This window comes from Siphateles boraxobius, unplaced genomic scaffold, assembly GCF_051911475.1.
Source record: "Siphateles boraxobius isolate OS27281-9 unplaced genomic scaffold, OSU_SipBor_1 41, whole genome shotgun sequence".
NCBI lineage: Eukaryota > Metazoa > Chordata > Actinopteri > Cypriniformes > Leuciscidae > Siphateles > Siphateles boraxobius.
Window position 1 is genome coordinate 37,453,663 of NW_027509042.1, and position 23,326 is coordinate 37,476,988.

At 48.2% G+C, this 23,326-nt stretch overlaps 1 protein-coding gene across 2 annotated transcripts in view; it reads left to right on the plus strand.

Annotated features, from left to right (window-relative positions):
- gulp1b (GULP PTB domain containing engulfment adaptor 1b) overlaps nt 1-23,326 on the plus strand; it is a 116,318-nt gene that overhangs the window by 75,916 nt on the left and 17,076 nt on the right. For both annotated transcript variants that reach the window (XM_077199409.1, XM_077199408.1), the window contains exons 3-4: nt 14,943-15,004; nt 15,568-15,639. In XM_077199409.1, the coding sequence (XP_077055524.1) occupies nt 14,943-15,004; nt 15,568-15,639 (134 nt within the window). The remainder of the gene's footprint in view (nt 1-14,942; nt 15,005-15,567; nt 15,640-23,326) is intronic.

The window sequence follows — 23,326 nt, forward strand, 5'->3', positions numbered from 1 at the left end:
TCGACTTCGCCTGTCGGAGATCACTAAAATTATCATTAAACGGGTGCGAGCTCGCAAGAACGATGTCAGACACTGTAATATGGTCTGGCACCCTCCCTGTTCGCCGGAGTGATGAGATACTAAGCAGACTGTCGTTACTCAATGGCTGGCTGTCTAAGTGGTGTCCACAGAATAATATAGGGTTCATGGACAATTGGAAAAGTTTTTGGGGCAGACCTGACCTGTTAAAAATAGATGGTATTCATCCCTCCTGGGATGGTGCCGCTCTTCTCTCTAGTAATATGGGACATAGTCTTAGAATTAAACCTTTACTTACTGGGGCCCAGGTCAGGAAGCAGACAGACTGGCTAAACCGACCGTCTGCTAGCTGTCTCATGTCACAGAAGTCAGATAAATCCCAACACATAGAGACTCTTTTACTTAGATATCATCACATAGAGACTGTGTCTGTTCCCCGAATTAGTAAAAACAAAAAAATCCCAAACCCATTTAAGGGTAAAATTTTAATTGATGTTCAAAAAATAAAAAGCAGATATAATACAGCTGAACAAATGAAAAATCTCAGGTTGCTGAATATTCAATCCCTTTCTTTAAAAGCACTTATTGTTAATGATATGATTACAGATTATATCATTGATTATACCTAGATATGCTGTGTTTGAAAGAAACCTGGCTAAAACTAGATGATTGCATTACTTTAAATGAGTCCACCCCCCAAGATTATTGTTATAAACATGATCCTTGTCTGAAAGGCAAATATTCAGATCCTTGTCTAAGTGGTTGCTGTAAATCATAAAAGTATCTTCAGAATTAGTGAAAAGTCTAGTTTCAAATATAATTCTTTTGAAGTGTTAGTGCTTCATGTATCACTCTCTATAGCGTAAATTATATATCCCATTTGACATTTGTGCTCGCTACTGTATACAGGACACCATACAGACTTTATCAAAGAATTTGCTGATTTTCTATTAGAATTACTACTGGCTGCAGATAAAGTCCTTATTGTTGGTGATTTTAATATCCATGTAGATAATGAAAAAGACACATTGGGATTGGGATTTAGAGACATTTTAAACTCTATTGGAGTGAAGCAACACGTGTCGGGACCCACTCATTGACGTAATCATACTTGGATCTTATACTGTCACATGGAATCAATGTCAATGCCGTTGAAATTCTGCAGCAGAGCAGTGACATCTCAGATCATTATCTAGTCTTGTGTATACTTTTACATTTAGCCAAGGCTGCAAAGCCAACTCCTTGTTACAAATATCTATCTATATCTAGAACTATCACTTCTACAGCTAAAGATTGCTTTATAAATAATCTCCCTATTCAGTTTAATCTCCCCAGCATCCCAGATAGCTTAGAAGAACTTGATGTTGCAACAGAAACAATTTACTCTCTCATTTCCAGCACTTAAAACACAGTTGCTCATTTGAACTTAAAGAAGTTTAAAGAAAATACTCCAACACAGTGGTACAACTAGCACACTCTGGCCCTCAAAAGTGCAGTCAGAAAAATGGAGTGCAGCTGGAAGAAAACGAAACTAGAGGTTTTCACCAGTTTTTTTTTAAACTCTTAGGAGAAAACAAACACAACCCTAGGTAGGTATTTATTTGATACAGTGGATAAATTAACAAGAAATAAAGCTTCAACTTTTGATGTTTCCAAACAGCACGGCAGTAATGACTTTATGAACTTCTTTATTTGCAAGATTAATAATATTAAGTTGAAAATTATAACCATGAATCAGACAGTCCATTGTAGTGTCCCTGAGCAAAAATGACATTCATTCATTGCTATAGGAGAGGAAGAATTGTCTAAACCCTTTAAAATCATCTAAATCAACAAAATGTATGTTAAACCCTATACCAACTAAGCTACTGAAAGAAATGCTTCAAAGGTCAAAGATCCTCTTCTTAAAATCATTAATTCATCTTTGTCATTAGGATATATACCGAAAACTTTTAAGCTGGCTATTATTAAACCTCTTAATAAAAAAATGCAACTTGATTCTAGAGAATTTATCAATTAAACTCTCAAATCTACCCTTTCTGTCAAAAATACTAGAAAAGGCGGTATCCTCACAACTATTTTCCTTTTTAGAAAGAAATGGTATCTCCCGTCAAGATTTAGACCAAATCATAGTACTGAGACTGCTCATTAGAGTTACAAATGATTTGCTCTTATCACCCGATCGTGGTTGTATCTCTCTATTAGTGCTACTCGATCTTAGTGCTGCATTTGACACTATCGGCCACAACATTCTTTTAAATAGACTCGAAAATTATGTTGGCATTAGTGGAATTGCATTAGCATGGTTTAAATCATACTTATCTGACCGTTATCAGTTTGTAGCAGTAAATGAAGAGATGCCATATCGAATCCTAAGTTCAGTATGGAGTACCACAGGGCTCAGTAGTAGGACCGTTGCTTTTCACCCTGTACATGCTACCCTTGGGAGATATCATTAAGAAGCATTACATTCGTTGTCACTGTTATGCTGATGATAATCAGCTCTATATTTCTTCACACCCCAACGAAACTTACCAATTTATAAAGTTAACGGAATATCCTACTAACAGTAATTCTGAAAAAACAGTCCACATCAGATGGTTGACCTGTGCCTAGACCCGACCACAACGCATCCAAGTGTCAGCAGAGATTGTGTCAATTAGACTCTCCCCTGTGAAGGCCTCATCGACACGACAGAGAGTGGCACTGATCCTCAACAAACTCGTCTCCATACCGGCGTGATGATGGGTCATTGTTCATTGCCGAAGTATTTTTTGGCACATAGTGCCGCGACAAATCAATCACTCCTTTACGACTAGCTGCCTGCACATTCATTCACTGAGCTCGCGGCTGCTGCAACTTGTGCTCTCTTCACGACTCAACTTCCACGGGCAGTTTTTAATGTTTTATCAAACAATAACTTGTGTTATTATCAAAAACTCAAGATTTTGCTTCAGTATAATTTTTGGGACAATCAGGGCCAGATTCGGGATTCGGGACAACAGCTTTGATTTCGGGACTGTCCAGAATTTTTCGGGACTTCTGGTCACCCTACCACCCTCGATCTTCAACCAGATGGAACTGGATAAATATTCTGAATGCTCGATCCAATCTGACTTCTGACCTGTATTGCTGCCTGAATCATAATCATACACTGTTCATTCATTGGCCAGAGGAGAACTGGCCCCCAGATTGAGCCTGGTTTCTCCCAATCATCCATTTTTTTATCCATTCTGTTACATGATGTAGTTTTGGTTCCTTGCCACTGTCGCATAAGGCTGAGCAATTTTATCGATTCTGCGATATAAATCGATATTTTTTTTCCCAAGAAAGTATCGATTATTAAGCCGCGAGTATCGATACACAAGTCCCATGCAAATACCCCGTGTTTACCCCCATTCGCTTTAAAGCTTGGACGTTTTCGGTTCTGCTGTCGGTACTGGAGAAAATAGAAAATACACGTAGGCTACTATTTATTATTGATATTAAAGACGTAATCTTGAACATGTTTATCTCGCCAGCCAGTTCTATATATAATAATATTAAACCATTTGTCTGTGATGCAATTTTGCTATTCGCAGTCCAGAAGAGAGAGAGCGATCTCTCACGCGGAGCACAGCGCACACAGCGCGACAGCCCTTAATCACTGACAATGAGGACAGAACTAAACATTTAATTGTGGTTACACTTTAGATCTGGGATAATATTCTAATTTTATTTTAGATTCGGCTTTCAGCGATTATAAAAAGAAGATATTTGAGATGAAACCAAACTAACTGCATTATGTCTTGAGCAACTTCCTTCCCTTCACAGCGATGCGCTGTCATTTCTTCCTAAAACCCAAACGTACCGTCAGAATCAGCACGATCGTGATTGTTGTAAAATGCAGTCTCTACTGTTGCTAAATTGCGGACGCAATTTAATCATTAAAAGAGCTATTAAAAGCACAAACATCTGTGCAAGAGCTGTTCACAAGAAGACGCGCAATCCGAAATGGACTGCAACGAGACAAGAAAAGTATAGGCTACTTAACTTTGGGCTTCATGTGCGCATCTAAACTATCAAATATACATAATAATATAAAAATGACCAGCTATGAGATTCACTGAAACACAGTTTATTCACTTAAACAGTTTATGTCTTAAATGGACGTAAATAGTTAACTTATGGTGCATCAGTCACCTATTAGATCTGCACACGGTCTTAGAGGGGCAGCGTTTAATAAACCTGCTGACGATTGAGCCATTAATGTGAATCAAACAACAAAAGGCACTCACAGCTCTTGAATGAATAACTAAACTTGTCCAGTCAGAGACATATATTGTGTAAATCAAGTTTTTAGTTTTCAGTTCAAATAATTCAATCCAAGTAAATGGAACACTCACAAGATGTCACCAAAATCACTCTGTCCCCTTTAAATCTTTCAGAAAATGATGTAAGTGTATCGAATTATATCGAATCGTATCGTTGGCTGAATATCGTGATATATATCGTATCGTGAGCTGAATATCGTGTATCGTATCGTATCGTGAGATTAGTGTATATCGCTACAGCCCTACTGTCGCATTTGTCGCCTTTGGCTTTTGGCTTGCTTAGTTGGGGACACTTAATATTCGACAATATTATTGATCTGCCTGCATTGACACCATTATATGAGAACTGAACGGAGCTGGACGATGACATCGCTGCTCTAATTAAACGTGATGCGCATGGACCTCAACATTTAACACGCCTACAAGAAGACATTTAATTAAAAGATGAGGTCTGATTAATCACCATATGAAAATAATTGAAACTGACAACAAATGCAACAACAGCAGTATGAATAAAAGCAAGAGTAATCAGTTTAATTTATTCATGCTGTGCATTGCTTTGATCTCAAGTACTGCATCACAGTGTTATTATCCTCGCATTACACACCTTTCTCAAAAATTCTCAGAAACAAAAAAACATGTAAAGGCTTTCTTTGTGTTTGAGACTTTGGTGTGTTGATTCATGTTTAAAGCACTGAAATTGGGGGACTGAAAGATAGGAGACCCTTATCAATGTTAAGTGTTTTAAGGGGTCTCTGGGGTAAATATGCAGTGTCAGCTGTGCAGGAGAATCAATAATTAATTTTAAAGTATCCAGTGATTGCGATTCCTGTTTAACTACTGTACATTTTTGCTGCTTCTGTACATGTGGTGCATTAAAAAGTTCAGGACAACCACAAAAAAGTAAAGAAAAAGAAAAAAGAATCTAACAAATGAAACGTCTCGGTTACGTATGTAACCCTCGTTCCCTGAGTAGGGAACGGAGACGTTACGTCGGATGACGACGAATGGGGTTTCGCTTAGAACACCTATCGACTTCGAGTATTACAAAACGAGCCAATGGCAAAGAAATGCCATGGGTCTGCGGAATTTGCATAGCGTATCTCCGCCTTACCTCGTGGGTATAAAAGGAGGACGCCGGCAACAGGCAGATATGTTTCTTCGCTGAGGAGCCAAGACTGAGCTCAGGCGATCCCCGCGGTACAGCGGAAAGTGGCAGGCAGACGTAACGTCTCCGTTCCCTACTCAGGAAACGAGGGTTACATACGTAACCGAGACGTTCCCTTTCGTTGTCACTCCGAGTTACGTCGGATGACGACGAATGGGGTTACCAGTCTAATCACGCCACCTTCTCAGCTGTCTTCCAGTGCCCTGCGTAAATCTGAGATCCCTGTCGTGAGACTGGCACGGACGAAGGACTCCTATTTAGCACAGGAATACCAAGGTACACTGGGGGCATATCCCAAAGTTTAGGGGAAATATGCAATTACTGCCAACCCAGAGGGGGGGGGACTTAGAGAATACACATATGACCCGAAGGAGACATATGGAGAACACTGGGGTGTCCAGCCGCAGGTGGAATATTTCAACCCCAGGGGTGGCAAGGTGGCTTGCCAAGGGAAAGACACACGCTCAGAGAGGCTTACAGTGGAAATACACATGTGGGGGTCGCTCAGAGGAGGGACCATGCACACGGGAGGCACCTAGCCGACGCACAGGCAATAGACACTGGCGCCAACGTCAAGAGTGCTGGAGGAACTCAGGGCTTTTTGGGGAAGCTCACCTGAGGAGAATATCGCACGTATCCAGTCCGTGGAGTGGAATGGCGAGCAAGCGAAGACACCTGAGCGGGTCCAGTACTAGCTGGTTGAAGCGAGTACATGAGAGGACACTGGCTCCACTCGGAGATTGTAGAATCTGGCGAATGTGTTAGGTGTCGCCCAGCCTGCAGCTCTGCAGATGTCTGTTAGCGAGGCGCCATGCGCTAGAGCCCAAGAGGATGCCACACTCCGGGTGGAGTGGGCGGTCACACCAAGGGGGCACGGTCGACCTTGCTGCTGGTATGCCAAGGCAATGGCGTCCACTATCCAGTGAGACAGCCTTTGCTTGGAGAGAGCCTTTCCCTTCAGCTTCCCACCATAACAGACAAAGAGCTGGTCTGAAGTCCTGAAACACTGCGTCCTGTCTACATAGGCGCGGAGGGCGCGTACTGGACAGAGCAGTGCCAAGGCTGGGTCTGCCTCCTCCGGGGGCAGCGCTTGCAGGTTCACCACCTGGTCCCGGAAGGGAGTGGTAGGAACCTTGGGCACATATCCAGGCCGGGGTCTCAGGATCACGTGAGAGTAAGCCGGCCCAAATTCCAGGCACGCTTCGTCAACGGAGAATGCATGCAAGTCCCCCACCCTCTTGATGGAGGCCAATGCAACCAGGAGCGCTGTCTTCATAGACAGGAACTTAAGCTCCACTGATTGCAAAGGCTCAAAGGGAGCACTCCGCAGGGCAGTTAGAACCACTGAGAGGTCCCAAGAGGGAACGAGAGGAGGACGAGGAGGATTCAGTCTCCTCGCTCCTCTCAGGAACCTGATGATCAGGTCGTGCCTTCCAACAGACTTACCTTCGACTGGGTCATGGTGTGCGGCAATAGCGGCAACATAGACTTTCAGGGTGGAGGGAGACAGCCTTCGCTCCAGCCTATCTTGAAGGAAGGAAAGCACGACACTAATCGAACATCTCCGGGGGTCTTCTTGAAGAGAAGAGCACCAGTTGACGAAGAGGTTCCACTTCAAAGCGTAGACGTGTCTCGTGGACGACGCTCTAGCGGAAGTGATGGTAGCCGCCACCGTAGGTGGAAGGGTACTCAAACCTGCTTCGTCCCGTCCAGGAGCCACACGTGGAGGTTCCAAAGATCGGGACGAGGGTGCCATAGGGTGCCCTGTCCCTGAGAAAGGAGGCCCTTCCTCAGGGGAATCGGCCAGGGAGGTGCTGTCGCGAGGAGTACTAGTTCGGAGAACCAGGTCCGGGCGGGCCAGTATGGCGCGACCAGAATGACCTGCTCCTCTTCCTCCCTGACCTTGCGCAGGGTCTGCGCAAGAAGGCTCACTGGGGGAAACGCATATTTGCGGCCCCGCGGCCAGCTGTGCGCCAGTGCATCCGTGCCGAGCGTGCCCTCGGTCAGGGAATAGTACAGGGCGCAATGGGTCGAGTCGTGAGAGGCAAACAGATCTATCTGTGCGTCCCCGAACTGGTCCCAAATCAGCTGAACCGACTGGGGATGGAGTCGCCCATCTCCCGGGAGGGGCTGAAGCCGTGCGCTGCACAGTTCAGGGCTCCGGGGATGTAAATGGCATGAAGCGACCTCAGATGCTTCTGACTCCATATGAGGAGGTGGCGGGCGAGTTGCGACATACGGCGGGAGCGTAGACCACCTTGATGGTTGATGTACGCTACAGTGGCGGTATTGTCTGAGCGGACTAGTACGTGTTGGTTCTTGAGCACGGCCCGGAAGCGGCGCAAAGCAAGACGTACGGCCAGCAACTCGAGGCAATTGACATGCCAGAGGCGACGGGGTCCTGTCCAGGAGCCCGCGGCAGCACGTCCATTGCACATGGCACCCCAGCCCGTGGAGGAGGCATCTGTCGTTACAACAACATGCCGCGAAGCTCGTTCCAGGGGCACTCCGGCCCGTAGAAAACTGAGGTTCGACCACGGGGTGAAGGTCTGACGGCAGGTCGGAGTAACTGTTACTCGGAGGGTGCCGTGTTGCCATGCCCACCTCGGGACTCGGTCGCGAAGCCAAAGCTGAAGCGGTCTCATATGAAGCAATCCGAGCGGCGTTGCCGCGGCTGCAGAAGCCATATGCCCAGGAGCCTCTGAAAAAGTTTCAGTGGAACCGCACTCTTGCCCTCGAACTGTCTCAGGCAAGTCAGCAGTGACTGCGCGCGCGCTAGCTCGTAAGCTGCGCGGACATGGCGACCGAGTCGATATCCATACCGAGAAAAGAGATCCTCTGCACGGGGCAAAGTTTGCTCTTCTCCCAGTTGACCCGAAGGCCCAGACGAGCTAGGTGCCGAAGCACTAGGTCCCTGTGTTCGCAACCTGAACTCGAGAGTGAGCTATGACCAGCCAGTCGTCGATATAACTCAGGATGCGAACCCCGTGTTCCCGAAGGGGAACAAGGGCAGCCTCGACGACCTTCGTGAAGATGCGAGGAGACAGGGCTAGCCCGAAAGGGAAAACCGCGTACTGGATGCCTGCCCCTGAAAGAAAACCGAAGGAACGGTCTGTGTCAAGGAGAATAGAGACATGAAGTAGGCGTCCTTCAGGTCGATCGCTGCAAACCAATCCTAGGCCGTATGCATTCGAAAACGCGTTTGAGCATCTTGAACGGCATCCTGTGAAGGGAGCGGTTCAGCACGCGCAAGTACAGGACTGGCCGTAACCCACCGGTTTTATTGGGGACAATGAAGTAGGGGCTGAGAAGCCGGCTGACCTCATCTCGGCTGGAGGGACAGTCTCGATTGCGCCCTTCGCCAGCAGGGTGGCAATCTCTGCTCTCCTGATGGGGGCATAGCCACCGACAAAAGTGGAGCGGACTCCCCAAGTGGGGAGGAGACCGTGCGAACTGAATCGCATAGCCGAGCCTGATGGTCCGCGCGACCCAGACGGGGAAGCTCTAACCAGGCTCCCAGGAACTGAACCAGCGGGATCATGCGACCACAGGCGTCCCCCCGGAGGGGCAGCGAAGCGGAGTAACTGGCCCAGACGTGGACGGCATAGCGGCCCGATGTGGGGGCACAGTTAGCAACCGCGCCCTGGCAGAGGGGCCAGGGGAGGACCAGGCTGGTCGTCCCGCGGGGGCCTGCTCTGCCAGGGGTCTGGCGACAGAGGGGGACAGGGGCGAAGCGGTCCGTGGACGGCACACCATGTCAACCACCTCTGGGACAGAGGGGGACGAGGAGAGCACGGCTTGTGGGCGGCGCTCTGTGACGTCCGAGAACTCTGTGCTCAGAGACGGGAGAATCAGCTCTTTGGAGAATAAGGATTCTTCCCCGGCCCTCCCCGGGGAAAGGAGTGGTCCTGCTACCAACTCCTGGAAAGAACTGAGTCCCATCTCTGAGGAGCCCAACTCAAGAGCGCCGCTTAACCCGGCGTGTAGCGGGGTGCGGGGCTGGAGAGGACTGTGGCGTCCGACCGCGGCCTCCAGAGCCGACCCGGGTGAACGGGCGGGGTGGGAGCCGCGGGGGGGCGCCCTCGGCAGTGGGCAGACCGAGGGATCTGAGCGGACGGCGGGGCCGTCGGGACAGAATCAACCTCAGCCTGCTCCATCGCCGAGGTGCCCGTCTCACGAGCGCCGCTTAACCCGGCGTGTAGCGGGGGGCGGGGCTGGAGAGGGCTGTGGCGTCCGCCCGCGGCCCCCAGAGCCGGCCCGTGAACGGGCGGGGTGGGAGCCGCGGGAGGGCGCCTTCGGCGGTGGGCAGACGAGGGATCTGAGCGGACGGCGGGGCCGTCGGGACAGAATCAACCTCACTCTGCTCATGGGCGGCTGAGAGCTGTTGGGCAAGCCCTCAACCGCACCGCCGAAGAGGCCGACCTGGGATATGGGAATGTCGGACAGACGGGTCCGCGCGACATCCAGCACATCAGACAGGTTCAGCCACAGACTGGTGAGCATCACCTGACCCAGGGAGCGTACGGCCACTTTCGTCGCTCAGAGAGCAAGGTCAGTGGCGGCGCGCAGCTCAGTGAAGAGCCCTGGGTCAGTCCCGCCCTCGTGCAGGTCCATGAGCATCTGGGTCAGGTGGACCAGCAGAATGACCATGGCATGCAGTGAGGCGGCTGCCAGTCCCGTGGCGCTATAGGATCTCGCCACAAGCGTAGACGAAAAACTACAGGCCACGGGCGGGTGCTTAGGATTGCGCCGAGAAGAAGCACTCTGAGGACACATAGCATCGCAACAGAGCGTTCAGCCGGGGGAACCCCAGTGTACCCAAGGGCAGCGGCCCCATCGAGGGGAGGAAAGGCGGATGAGATCAGCGAGCGGTCCTAAGAAGACAAGGGGGTCTTCTAGGACTTCGAGATCTCATCATGCACGTCCGGGAAGAGAGGTATTGGGGTTTGCCACGGACGAGGGTCGGCGGCCTTACCCAAAACCAATCGTCCCAGGAAAGCATGGCCGTCATCTCCGGATCAGACTCAGGCACAGCCGTATGCACACCGGAAGGTGACGAGCCCTCACTTCCAGAAGACTCAAGCCCACCTAGTGATGCTGCAACAGACATGGCATCTTCCTCTGTAGCTTCAACTGAAACACGCGGGCCACCAGAGGGTAGACTCGCGGGAATCAGCAGTTCACTAGCGGGCACCGTCATCGAAGAGGGGGGCTGGGGTCACGGACACATAGTCGGCGCCTTGTTCCAGACCGTAACCCTCAGGTCACCCTGGCCACCCGCCGAAGATCGGGGGGTGGATGAGGGGACTCTCACTCTTGCGAGTTCACCGAGTCTCGACCTATTTATGACGCGATGATCACGTTCCCTTGCGAGAACATGAGTCACCCACGAGCGCTGTTCAAGCATGATCAAACACACTAGACAGCGCTCGTGCCCATCAGAGTCCGATACCAGTCCGCTGCAACCAGAAATGCACGGGCGAGCCGTCTTTAAAAAGACGTGCCGCGTGCGAGCTCTTTTATGAGAGGAGAGAAAAAACTCCGCGATGTTGAAGCGCACAGGGAGACACACACACACTGGCAGATTACTGCACAGATCAGCAGGCACTGTGAGCTCGCTGCAGATCGCCGTCACACCAACACCGGAGAGAGAAGCTCGTCTCGTAGAGCGAAGTCAGAGATGACTGTGGAGTGAAGAAATGCTCTTGGCTCCGAAGCGAAAACATATCTGCCTGTTGCCGGCGTCCTCCTTTTATACCCACGAGGTAAGGCAGAGATACGCTATGCAAATTCCGCAGACCCATGGCATTTCTTTGCCATTGGCTCGTTTTGTAATACTCGAAGTCGATAGGTGTTCTAAGCGAAACCCCATTCGTCGTCATCCGACGTAACTCGGAGTGACAACGAAAGGGAACACTGACTGACCATCTTTGCACAGCAATGCAGCACTGAAAAGATGCACTGACCTTTTAATCACATGAATAGCATAGACGTAAATACATGTCAACAAATGATAAAGGATAAATCATGTAAATGTACATTATAAAATATAAATGCTAAACCTGCATTAAATTGTGACAGGCTCAGGCAATAATTATAGCTGAAATGAGCTGCACAATCTGCCTTGAATTATTATGTACCTTGTCAAAAATACTGTAGCCCTCAGCTGCCCGTTTCTAATAGTGAGAACAGAAGGACATGCAGACCGGCTGGTGAGACACGCCAGGAACAGCACAAAATTTAATTTATTTCCCCAATTGTTGTTCAGAAAGAAACATTATATTAAAAATGGATGAATTTGCTTCAAGTCAGTAACTATAGGTGCATTCACGCCATCGCGGAATTACCGTAATTACGAGATTCCGTCTTGTATAGAGTGTTTACATCCTCGTAGAATTCATAATTACAACTTGTAAGCTCAGAATTGTTTGAGAGCTCCTACTTGTGACCAAGTGACCGCTGCATATTCAGAGATGCCACCTACGTCACAAGAAATAGAACACCGCAATATTGACGACAGATCTCGCCAGTATGGCCGCCCAAACTGCCCATTTGAATGAGAGAGAAAGACAGAGATGCATGGATGATATTTAAATTTTAGGCTCCGATCCTTATTTCTTACCCCCAGTTTCCTTTTGTCCTTTATTGTCTGCCCCAGACTTGCCCCAATTTTCCTTCTATGATATATATATATTAATCTTGTACATAACCCCTCCCCATACAGTGGGGATCGCTTGTTGAAGGCTTTCAAGAGTACAGACGCGTATCAATATTCTGTTGCTGGATGGGTAACAAACGTAAAAGTGCGGCACCTGGCCACCAAGGATTCATATTTAATCATGGGGAATGTAGTGTAAGGAACTAAGTAAGTAACGTGTCTGGGTTAGAAAGGTCAATTTAGCTCAAAAGGAATTATTAATTAATTTATATGGAATCACTTAAACAAATCGGTTATACGGCCGAGCAAATAACTCGTCCAGCGTTCATTCTAACGGGCCGTAACTATAACCTCTGCAGCGGATATAAATATCCAAACTATAGTGAAACACTATTTATTAGCAAGGTAACTTAGATCAGCAGTTTAAGACATTAAATCTGTAAGCACATAACACAAGACAATTATCTTTAAAATATAAACAAGACTTTATTGATTATTCTAAAACATAAATCTAATATCTAACACAAACCCACGCACACACACACATTCATACGAGTTGCAGAAAGAAAGAGAGTGAGGAAAGAAAAATGAGTTCAAGAGTGAGATAGTGAAATTCCAAGTTTCTATTTGCACTTATAAGACATGACCTGAACGAACCATCAATCATTAATTTAACCCTTCTATTGCTTCTTAGGCGGGTTATTCAATTTTTTCTCAATGCACCAGTTCAGCTAAGAGTCTGGAGGTATACTTGCGTTTGTCTGTGCGTTTCTTTGGTATTACTTTTGTCGGCGTAAAAGGGTGTTTCCCGGGTCCTCGTGCCTGAATAGATGTCTCTGGGCAGCCAATCACGTGGTGTGTTGGCGATGGATGAAAGTCTTTGAAATTGGAAAGCGGGCTTTGCAGTCGAATCGTTTAAACGGAACTTTGCACAAAACTTAACTTAGAATCGAGACTCTCAATGGAAAAGAAAAAAAAGAAAGCTAAAAAAAAGAAAGGAAAGTGAGACGATAGTTGTTAGATGGCTTGAATGAAGCTGTTTAACCCATGTTCTTCTGATCTTGGTTTCGGTTCTTTTGCCTGCTCGTCTACATGGTTACTCGTCTGTCCGGTTACTCGTCATGGCTTCTCCATGACTTCTGTAAATTTGCTCTAGCAAATAAATTCACAAACTAAACCTCAACCCAAATTAACAAAATCTTCTACTAAAACTCCACTGGCTTTTCGGGTCCTAAGATTTTAAACTCAGCTGTTTGTCCAGCCTCTTAAATGAGTTCTGACCAATTAGGCACTGTCTTTATTTGGGAGGTGGCGTTCTCTTCACCTCTCATCGGAAATCATATGTTATCTGTGACCTCTTTACCCTCCGGCTTTAGCAGAGTACAAAAGTATACAATTTAGACAAGATTCCTGTTATAAGAACACAAAACATTTTACACAGATTTCAATCAAGCCATCTTCTGAATTAAGAACATATTATCGTACTGATAGGAAACAAGACACACTTTCATTCAAACATCTAATAGTTGTAACAATTATATGTCTTGTATGTGATCTAAGCATAATAGACACATTAAGAGGTTGTAGATACAATATAGGATTATGTAGTTGAACAATGTTTGATTAGAAGTCCGTCAATAATTATTTTGGGATGATTTTATGTATTTTTATATGTAAAGTCTCAGTCTCTGTGGTTTTAAGAGATTTCCACCCTGGGGTCGTCAAAAGGTCCTTAAAAAGGAGGTCTGTTTTAAATCCTTTGTCTTGGGATCAAACAACCTCTGCCGTTATCTTGTTGGGTTCCGAGGCGTGCCATCTCTGAACCAATCATTCTTTTCCAAACTATCTAACTTTGACCAGTTCTTCCTCTATTTAGGCTCAACTCTTTGAAGCTTGCAGGGCCATTAAGTCGTTTTGTAGACTAGCTAGAGCCGGGATCTTTACGGTTCTGGAATGTTGAGTTTTGTGTGGAATTATGGAACGAATCACCTGGAAGATTCATACAGTATGTTTGGTTCGCCCTCAATTCCTACAGTAGGTATTATAAAAAAAATTCAAATGTCTGATTTTGGTGGTAGTTTGCTCTTATCAGTTTTTAATGACTCGCTGTCATTAATCTGGATTAGGCCTTTCGCGATAGTCAATAAATCAATTAATCGCACAATAAAAAAAATTAGCTCGATAATTTTCCCGGCCGCGATAATTTCAATTTGCATGCTTGTTTGTTTTCCTCATCTCTCTCTCTCTCTCTACCAAAGAGACTGGATGACAACTCTGTTTAAGACATAACCGACATATTTTACGTGAATACTCTCCAAAACAGACATTTAAACATAACAGGTCCATTCAGACACGAAACAATTCACTACTCGCGCGCTGTATAGGGGTCTATGGCTGCACGCTTCGGGACGGGTGTGTGCGCACAGAAAGATGAGACATGATACAATATGAGACATTCATACAATATGAGACATTTCTTCTATCCTTTTCTTTTGGTATAGAATAAAATTCCAGTTCGGGGTTCCTCTTTCGGCTGTTGTTGCAGCCAAATGCACAACATATTTCTGGCATTACTGAGACCGTCGGTCGTCAAGATGGCGGCGCAAACCTACAGTGACGTCATGTGACCCCAACAAATACATTTTGCTGTTGATAGTGTTGCCACAGAAATGCATAATTTAGCTTCTTAACATTCCAAGTTTTTTTTTTTTGCTGACTTACTGGAAATATCAGTCATCTGCCATTAAACCTAAATTCTTCATCTTTATTCTCTTTTTACATCCAGATAAACCAAGTATGCACACACCTGAAGCCTTGGTGAGAAGTCATGTTGTGTATAATGCAAAGGTACAGTTTGAGACGTATTTCTTATTTGTTCCTGTGGTTCTCTCTGCTACTTCTATATGTACTACACAAAAGGGGGTGGGAGCAGCCCTATGCTGCAAATGCACACTGTGTACACCATGTCTTTGACTTTGGGATGTGAGATGTGGGTGTGTGTAAGTGTGTGAAAGATGAGCCTGCTCTACTGAAGCTGTTGGTATGATGGATGTAGTGATGTTCAAATTTGTACTGTGTGTGTGTGTCTGTGTGTGTGTGTGTGTGCGTGTGCGTGTGCGTGTGCGTGTGCGTGTGCGTGTGTGTGTGTGTGTGTGTGTGTGTGTGTGTGTGTGTGTGTGTGTGTGTGTGTGTGTGTGTGTGTGTGTGTGTGTGTGTGCGTGAATAGACTGTTATTACAGCTCACTGAACTCCCCTTCTGTGACCGTCACCTTCATCATAGTTTTCATCAAGTACAGAATGCTACACACACATACTGTATGCTTATCAACCCAGTCACCATTACAAACAAAATATAGTGTTAATATGTTACTTAAATCAATTGACATTATGTCTACTGTGTGTTTATGTAGTTCTTGGGAATCACAGATGTGGAGCAGCCCAAAGGTACAGACATGGTCCGTGTGGCTGTCAGGAAGCTGAAGGTAGTGTGTCCACAGCACTCCACCATTCTGTGCATTTATAGGCCATAAAATGTGCTCACAGTTCTTCATGCCTGTTTATGGGGCAGAAACGGCTGTAATAATTATATGTAAATATATAGAGATTTTAAAAGGGTAAATTTACTTCCAAAGTTCATTTAACAGACTCAAGCCTCATTTTAATGTTGTGAGTTCCAGTTAAAACAAGGCAAAAGCTGCTATATATATATATATATATATATATATATATATATATATATATATATATATATGTGTTTGTGAATGTAAAAGGTCTGCAAAGTTTCAAAGATGAAAGTGCACGACAAATGGAGTTCTTTTCTCCCAAAAGAAAGAACTGATTCTGAACTGTAGGCTATAACCTTACGAAAAAGAAGTGTACTACTTCATTTTATGCAGTACACTTAAGTATTGTTCAAGTAAATTTTTAAGTATAATTATGTAGGCTAGTAAGTATACTAATGTCAATATGTATTAGTAGTAAACTTGTAAGTGTAGTATTTATATACCGCTTGGGACTAAATTGCCCCATTTTTAGTATCTAAAAGTATGTTCAAGTGTACTATAAGTGTAACATTAGTAAACTTTAAGTGCACAACTGGTTCATAATTACATTTCTCATTTGTACTGCAGGTGAACTTATGGGTATACTAGTAGTTTACTATTTTAATACTTGTAGCAAATTTTTAGTTTATGAAAGTACACTTTGAATTATACTCTCAATAGTAGTTTTATACTACAAGGTTTCTTTAAGTGAACTTAACATCATAATTGTAGTTTACTAATTATATATTCTTTTTGCTCTTTTAGTGTACTCTCAGTCAACTACTAGTTCCCTTTCGTTGTCACTCCGAGGTACGTCGAATGACGACGAATGGGGTTTCGCTTAGAAAGCCTATCAACTTTGAGTATTACAAAATGAGCCAATGGAAAAGAAATGCCATGGGTCTGCGGAATTTGCATAGCGTTACTCCGCCCCACCTCGTGGGTATAAAAGGAGGAAGCCGGCAACATGCAGATATGTTTTCGCTTCGGAGCCAAGTTAATTCTTCACTCCACAAGCCATCTCTGAACTGTCAGCTTCTTACAGACGAGCCAGATTCTCTGGTGTTGGTGTGACGGCGATCTCCCGGCGAGTGCACGCTTCCTGCTTATCTGTGCAGTGGTTTGCCAGTGAGTGTGTTTCTCCCCGGGCGCTTCAACACATTCAGAGTTTCTTTTCTCTCACAAAAGAGCTCGCACGCGGCACGTCTTTTTAAAGACGGCTTGCCCGTGCTTTTACTGGTGGCTGTTGACTCATTTCCGATTTTGATGGGCACATTCTCTGCTCTGCGTGCTTGATCACGCTAGAGCAGCGTTTGTGGATGACTCGCGTTCTCCCCGCGGGAACGTGACCATCGCGTCATTATGGTCCAGACTCAATGATCTCGTTTGAGAGAGAGTCCCCTCATCCACACCCCGATCTAACACTCTCCACGTGAGCTGCTACTTCGGCTGGTGGCCAGGGTGACCTGAGGGTGTTGGTGTGGAACAAGGCGCCGACTATCCGTCCGTGCCCCACGCCCCCCCTCTTCATTGACGCAACCCGTGAACGATCCCGTGACGCCCTCGGGCCCGTCTTCGGACCCCTCGCGGGTTCCTTTGACGTTCCAGAATCGGATCTGTTGTCCATCGCAGCATCACAGGTCGGGCAAGAATCTTCAGGAAGTGAAGATTTGACAGTGCTGCCACTTTCGGGTGTGCATATGGCATTTGTTGAGTCAGATCCTGAGATGACGGCCATGCTTTCCCGGGCCGCTTCGAGCATCGGACTAGGGTGGAACCCTCCACCCTGTCCTGAGCGCTCGCTGCTGTACGATTGGTTTTGGGGTGGCCGCTGACTCCTGTCGCCGTCTAACCCAAAAACTTTTCTCTCCAGATGTGCATCAGGAGATCTCGAAATCCTCGAAGACCCCCTTGTCTTTCAGCGATCCCTCGTTGATCTCCTCCGCACTTCCTTCCCATGGCCGCTGCTCTGGGTACACTGGGGTCCCCCGGTTGAACGCTCTGCTGTGATACTAAAATAACTGTGTCCTCAGAGTGCTTCTTCTCGGCGCGATCCTAAGCACCCGTCCAAAGCCTGTAGTTTTTCGTCTACACTTGTGCCGAAATCCTATAGCGCCCGGGACAGGCAGCCGCCTCACTGCATGCCATGGCCATTCTGCTGGTCTTCCTGGCCCAGGTGTTCATGGACATGCAGGAGGGCAGGACTGACCCAGGGCTCTTCATTGAGCTGCGCGCCGACACTGACCTTGCTTCCCGAGCGACGAAAGTGGCCGCACGCTCCCTGGGTCAGGTGATGTACACCATTCAAGCCTGTGGCTTAACCTGTCCGATATGCAGGATGTCCGGCAGTCCCGTCTGCCCGACACCCTCAAATCCCAGGTCAGCCCTTCGGCGGTGCGGTTCAGGGCTGTACAGTAGTTCTCAACCGCCCATGAGCAGACTGAGGCATATTCTGCTCCGACGGCCCTGTCGTCCGCTCAGATCCCTCAGTCTGTCCACCGCCGAAGACGCCCTCCCGCGGCTTCCACTCCGCCCGTTCACCCGGGCTGGCTCTGGAGGCCGCAGGGGGACGCCACAGCCCTCTCCTGCCCCGCCCCGCTAAATGCCGGGCCAAGCGGCGCATTGAGACGGGCTGCTCAGTGATGAGGGTCACTTCTCAGGAGATGATAGCAGGACCACTCCTTCCCCCGGTGGAGGGCCGGGGGAGAATCCTTTGTTTTCCACTTCCCGCTGCTCACCCCTGGGTGGGCAGCACCCTAATGTGGTTAAAGCAAGAAAGTGACATGTTCATCCCTGAGCACACAGAGTTCTTGGACGACAAGGTGCGCCACCCCCGAGCCGTGTACCCCTCGTCCTCCTCTGTCCCAAAGCCGGTTGACAGTGCGCGCCGTCCCCGGACCGTGCCGCTCTCATCCGCCTCTGTCGCCAGCCCCCTGGCAGAGCAGACCCCCGTGGAACGTTCATCCTTCCCTGGTCTCCTCTGTCAGGGCGTGGTTAATGACTGTGCCCCCACACCGGGCCTGTATGCCGTCCACGTCTGGGCCAGTCATTCCGCCCTGCTGCATCACCGGTGGGAAGTCTGTGGTTCGTATGACCCTGCTGGTACAGTTCTTGGGAGCCTGGCTAGAGCTTCCCCACCTGTCCCGCTGGGTCGCACGGACGATCAGGCTCGGCTACGCGATTCAGTTCGCGCGGTCTCCTCCCCGCTTCAGAGGAGTCCGCTCCACTTTGGTCGGTGGCAATGCCCCTATCATGAGACTGGAGGTTGCTACCCTCCTGCCGCAGGGTGCGATCGAGACTGTCCCTCCAGCCGAAATTAGGTCCGGCTTCTACAGCCCATACTTCATTGTCCCGAAGAAAACCGGTGGGTTAGGCCAATCCTGGACCTGCGCATTCTGAACCGCTTCCTTCACAGGCTGCCGTTCCAGATGCTCACGGCCAAACGCATTTTCGAATGTGTGCGGCCCCAGGATTGGTTTGCAGCAATCGACCTGAAGGACGCCTACTTCCATGTCTCCATTCTCCCTCGACACAGACCGTTCCTACGGTTTGCTTTCGAGGGGCAGGCATACCAGTACGCGGTTCTCCCTTTCGGGCTAGCCTGTCTCCTCGCGTCTTCACGAAGGTCGTCGAGGCAGCCCTTGTTCCCCTTCGGGAACACGGGGTTTGCATCCTGAACTATATCGACGACTGGCTGATCCTAGCTCACTCTCGAGACCAGGTTTGCGAACACAGGGACCTAGTGCTCCGGCACCTAGCTCGTCTGGGCCTTCGGGTCAACTGGGAAAAGAGCAAACTTTGCCCCGTGCAGAGGATCTCTTTTCTTGGTATGGATATCGACTTGGTCGCCATGTCCGCGCAGCTTACGAGCGTGCGCCCGGAGTCACTGCTGACTTGCCTGAGACAGTTCGAGGGCAAGAGTGCGGTTCCACTGAAACTTTTTCAGAGGCTCCTGGGGCAAATGGCATCTGCTGCCGCAGCAACGCCACTCGGATTGCTTCATATGAGACCGCTTCAGCTTTGGCTTCGCGACCGAGTCCCGAGGTGGGCATGGCAACACGGCACCCTCCGAGTAACAGTTACTCCGACCTGCCGTCAGACCTTCACCCCGTGGTCGAACCTCGGCCGGAGTGCTCCTGGAACGAGCTTTGCGGCATGTTGTTGTAACGACAGATGCCTCCTCCACGGGCTGGGGTGCCATGTGCAATGGACGTGCTGCCGCGGGCTCCTGGACAGGACCCCAAAGCCTCTAGCATGTCAATTGCCTCGAGTTGCTGGCTGTACGTCTTGCTTTGCGCACTTCCGGGCCGTGCTCAAGAACCAACACGTACTAGTCCGTTCAGACAATACTGCCACTGTAGCGTACATCAACCATCAAGGTGGTCTACGCTCCCGCCGTATTTCGCAACTCGCCCGCCACCTCCTCATATGGAGTCAGAAGTATCTGAGGTCGCTTCATGCCATTTATATCCCCGGAGCCCTGAACTGTACAGCCGATGAGCTCTCACGGCTTCAGCCCCTCCCGGGAGATTGGCGTCTCCATCCCCAGTTGTTTCAGCTGATTTGGGACCAGTTCGGGGACGCACAGATAGATCTGTTTGCCTCTCACGACTCGACCCATTGCGCCCTGTTTTATTTACTGACCGAGGGCACGCTCGGCACGGATGCACTGGCGCACAGCTGGCCGCCGGGCCGCAAATATGCGTTTCCCCCAGTGAGCCTTCTTGCGCAGACCCTGCGCAAGGTCAGGGAGGACGAGGAGCAGGTCATTCTGGTCGCGCCGTACTGGCTCGCCCGGACCTGGTTCTCCGAACTAGTACTCCTTGCGACAGCACCTCCTTGGCCGATTCCCCTGAGGAAGGACCTCCTTTCTCAGGGACGGGGCACCCTATGGCACCCTCGTCCCGATCTTTGGAGCCTCCTCGTGTGGCTCCTGGACGGGACGATGCAGGTTTGAATACCCTACAACCAGCGGTGGCGGCTAACATCACTTCCGCTAGAGCGTGGTCCACTAGACACGTCTATGCGTTGAAGTGGAACCTCTTCGTCAGCTGGTGCTCTTCTCACCGAGAAGACCCCCGGAGATGTTCGATTAGTGTCGTGCTTTCCTTCCTTCAAGATGGGTTGGAGCGAAGGCTGTCTCCCTCCACCCTGAAAGTCTATGTTGCCGCTATTGCCGCACACCATGACCTGGTCGAAGGTAAGTCTGTTGGGAAGCACGACCTGTTCGTCAGGTTCCTGAGAGGAGCGAGGAGACTGAATCCTCCTCGCCATCCTCTCGTTCCCTCTTGGGACCTCTCGGTGGTTCTAACTGCCCTGCAGAGTGCTCCCTTTGAGCCTTTGCAATCAGTGGAGCTTAAGTTCCTGTCTATGAAGACAACGCTCCTGGTTGCATTGGCCTCCATCAAGAGGGTAGGGGACCTGCACGCATTCTCCGTTGACGAAGCGCGCCTGGAATTCGGGCCGGCTTGCTCTCACGTGATCCTGAGACCCCGGCTCGGATATGTGCCCAAGGTTCCTACCACTCCCTTCCGGGACCAGGTGGTGAACCTGCAAGCGCTGCCCCTGGAGGAGGCAGACCCAGCCTTGGCACTGCTCTGTCCAGAACGCGCTCTCCGCGCCTATGTAGACAGGACACAGTGTTTCAGGACCTCAGACCAGCTCTTTGTCTGTTATGGTGGGAAGCTGAAGGGAAAGGCACTCTCCAAGCAAAGGCTGTCTCACTGGTTAGTAGACGCCATTGCTTTGGCATACCAGCAGCAAGGTCGACCGTGCCCCCTTGGTGTGACTGCCCACTCTACCCGGAGTGTGGCGTCCTCTTGGGCTCTAGCGCATGGCGCCTCGCTAACAGACATCTGCAGAGCTGCAGGCTGGGCGACACCTAACACATTCGCCAGATTCTACAATCTCCGAGTGGAGCCAGTGTCCTCTCATGTACTCGATTCAACCAGCTAGTACTGGACCCGGTCAGGTGTCTTCGCTTGCTCGCCATTCCACTCCACGGACTGGATACGTGCGATTTCTCCTCAGGTTAGCTTCTCCGAAAGCCCTGAGTTCCTCCAGCACTCCTGACGTCGGCGCCAGTGTCTATTGCCTGCGCGTCGGCTAGGTGCCTCCTGTGTGCGTGTTGCATATTTCCTCTAAGCTATGGGATATGCTCCCCAGTGTACCTTGGTATTCCTGTGCTAAATAGGAGTCCTTCGTCCTTGCCAGTCTCACGACAAGGATCTCAGATTTACGCAGGGCACTGGAAGACAGCCGAGAAGGTGGCGTGATTAGACTGGTAACCCCATTCGTCGTCATCCGACGTAACTCGGAGTGACAACGAAAGGGAACGTCTCGGTTACGTATGTAACCCTCGTTCCCTGAGTAGGGAACGGAGACGTTACGTCTGTCTGCCACTTTCCGCTGTACCGCGGGGATCACCTGAGCTCAGTCTTGGCTCCTCAGCGAAGAAACATATCTGCATGTTGCCGGCTTCCTCCTTTTATACCCACGAGGTGGGGCGGAGTTACGCTATGCAAATTCCGCATACCCATGGCATTTCTTTGCCATTGGCTCATTTTGTAATACTTGAAGTTGATAGGTTTTCTAAGCGAAACCCCATTCGTCGTCATCCGACGTAACGGAACCCTTCCCTTCCTACTCGGGGAACGAGGGTTACATACGTAACCGAGACGTTTAGTAGTTTTATACTACAAGTTTTCTTTAAGAGAACTTAACATTATACTTATAGGTTACTATTTATATATAATTTTTGCACTTGCAGTAGGCCTATACTACGTTCAAATGTTATTTTTTATACTTGAAAAATACCTTTAACTGTACTTTAATTTTAAAAACATTTTATTAGCTTCATGCATCTTTTTTATCAACACTTGAATGTTGGTAAGTTTCATAAAGAAAGGCAACATTTTAAACAAAAAAGTTGGAAAAAATCACATTTTTGTCAAAAACTACGCTTTGATCAGATTCAGAACGATGATCAAAACACAGATGGAGTAGATCGAGTCCAATACCCCTACAGCTTCAGTCGTTTTCTCTTCGTTTCATTTGTAAACATTAAGCAGTTTTGATTTACACACTGTTTAATGATTGATGATCACGTTATTTTACATTTGAGTGAGCAATCTTCTATCACCATAGACAGTAAAAGAAATGGACACAGCGACACCATTGATTTCAACGGAGAAGACTGAAGCCCGATTATTGCACTTCCTGCCTGATGGCTGAGCGACTGCGCAGACTAAAACTGAGCTTGACGACAGTCTGACAGTTGTAAATCTTCTAGTAGCTGTGCCAAGACAAATCTGAATCACCTATTTCCTCAAAAACTTTGTTGAAATATTTTGTCCCGTTGCTTTTATGTACTCTCTATCTACGGGCTTATCCCTTGACTTTATGCCTCTATGTCCCCCCGATTGCCTCATAGACAGTAAAAGATTGCCCACGAGCTTCTCCTCCTGTCTATACGATAATGTCTCTATTGTGCGACAGAAAGTTGCGTGGTTATGACGCAATCGTTAGCCTATTTTTACAAAAACGGCTTCTACATTGTCGTGTTTCTTTAGAAATAAATCATGGACAAATGAAGTCTTTGGACGCCTCAGATGTAAAGTTATTCGCT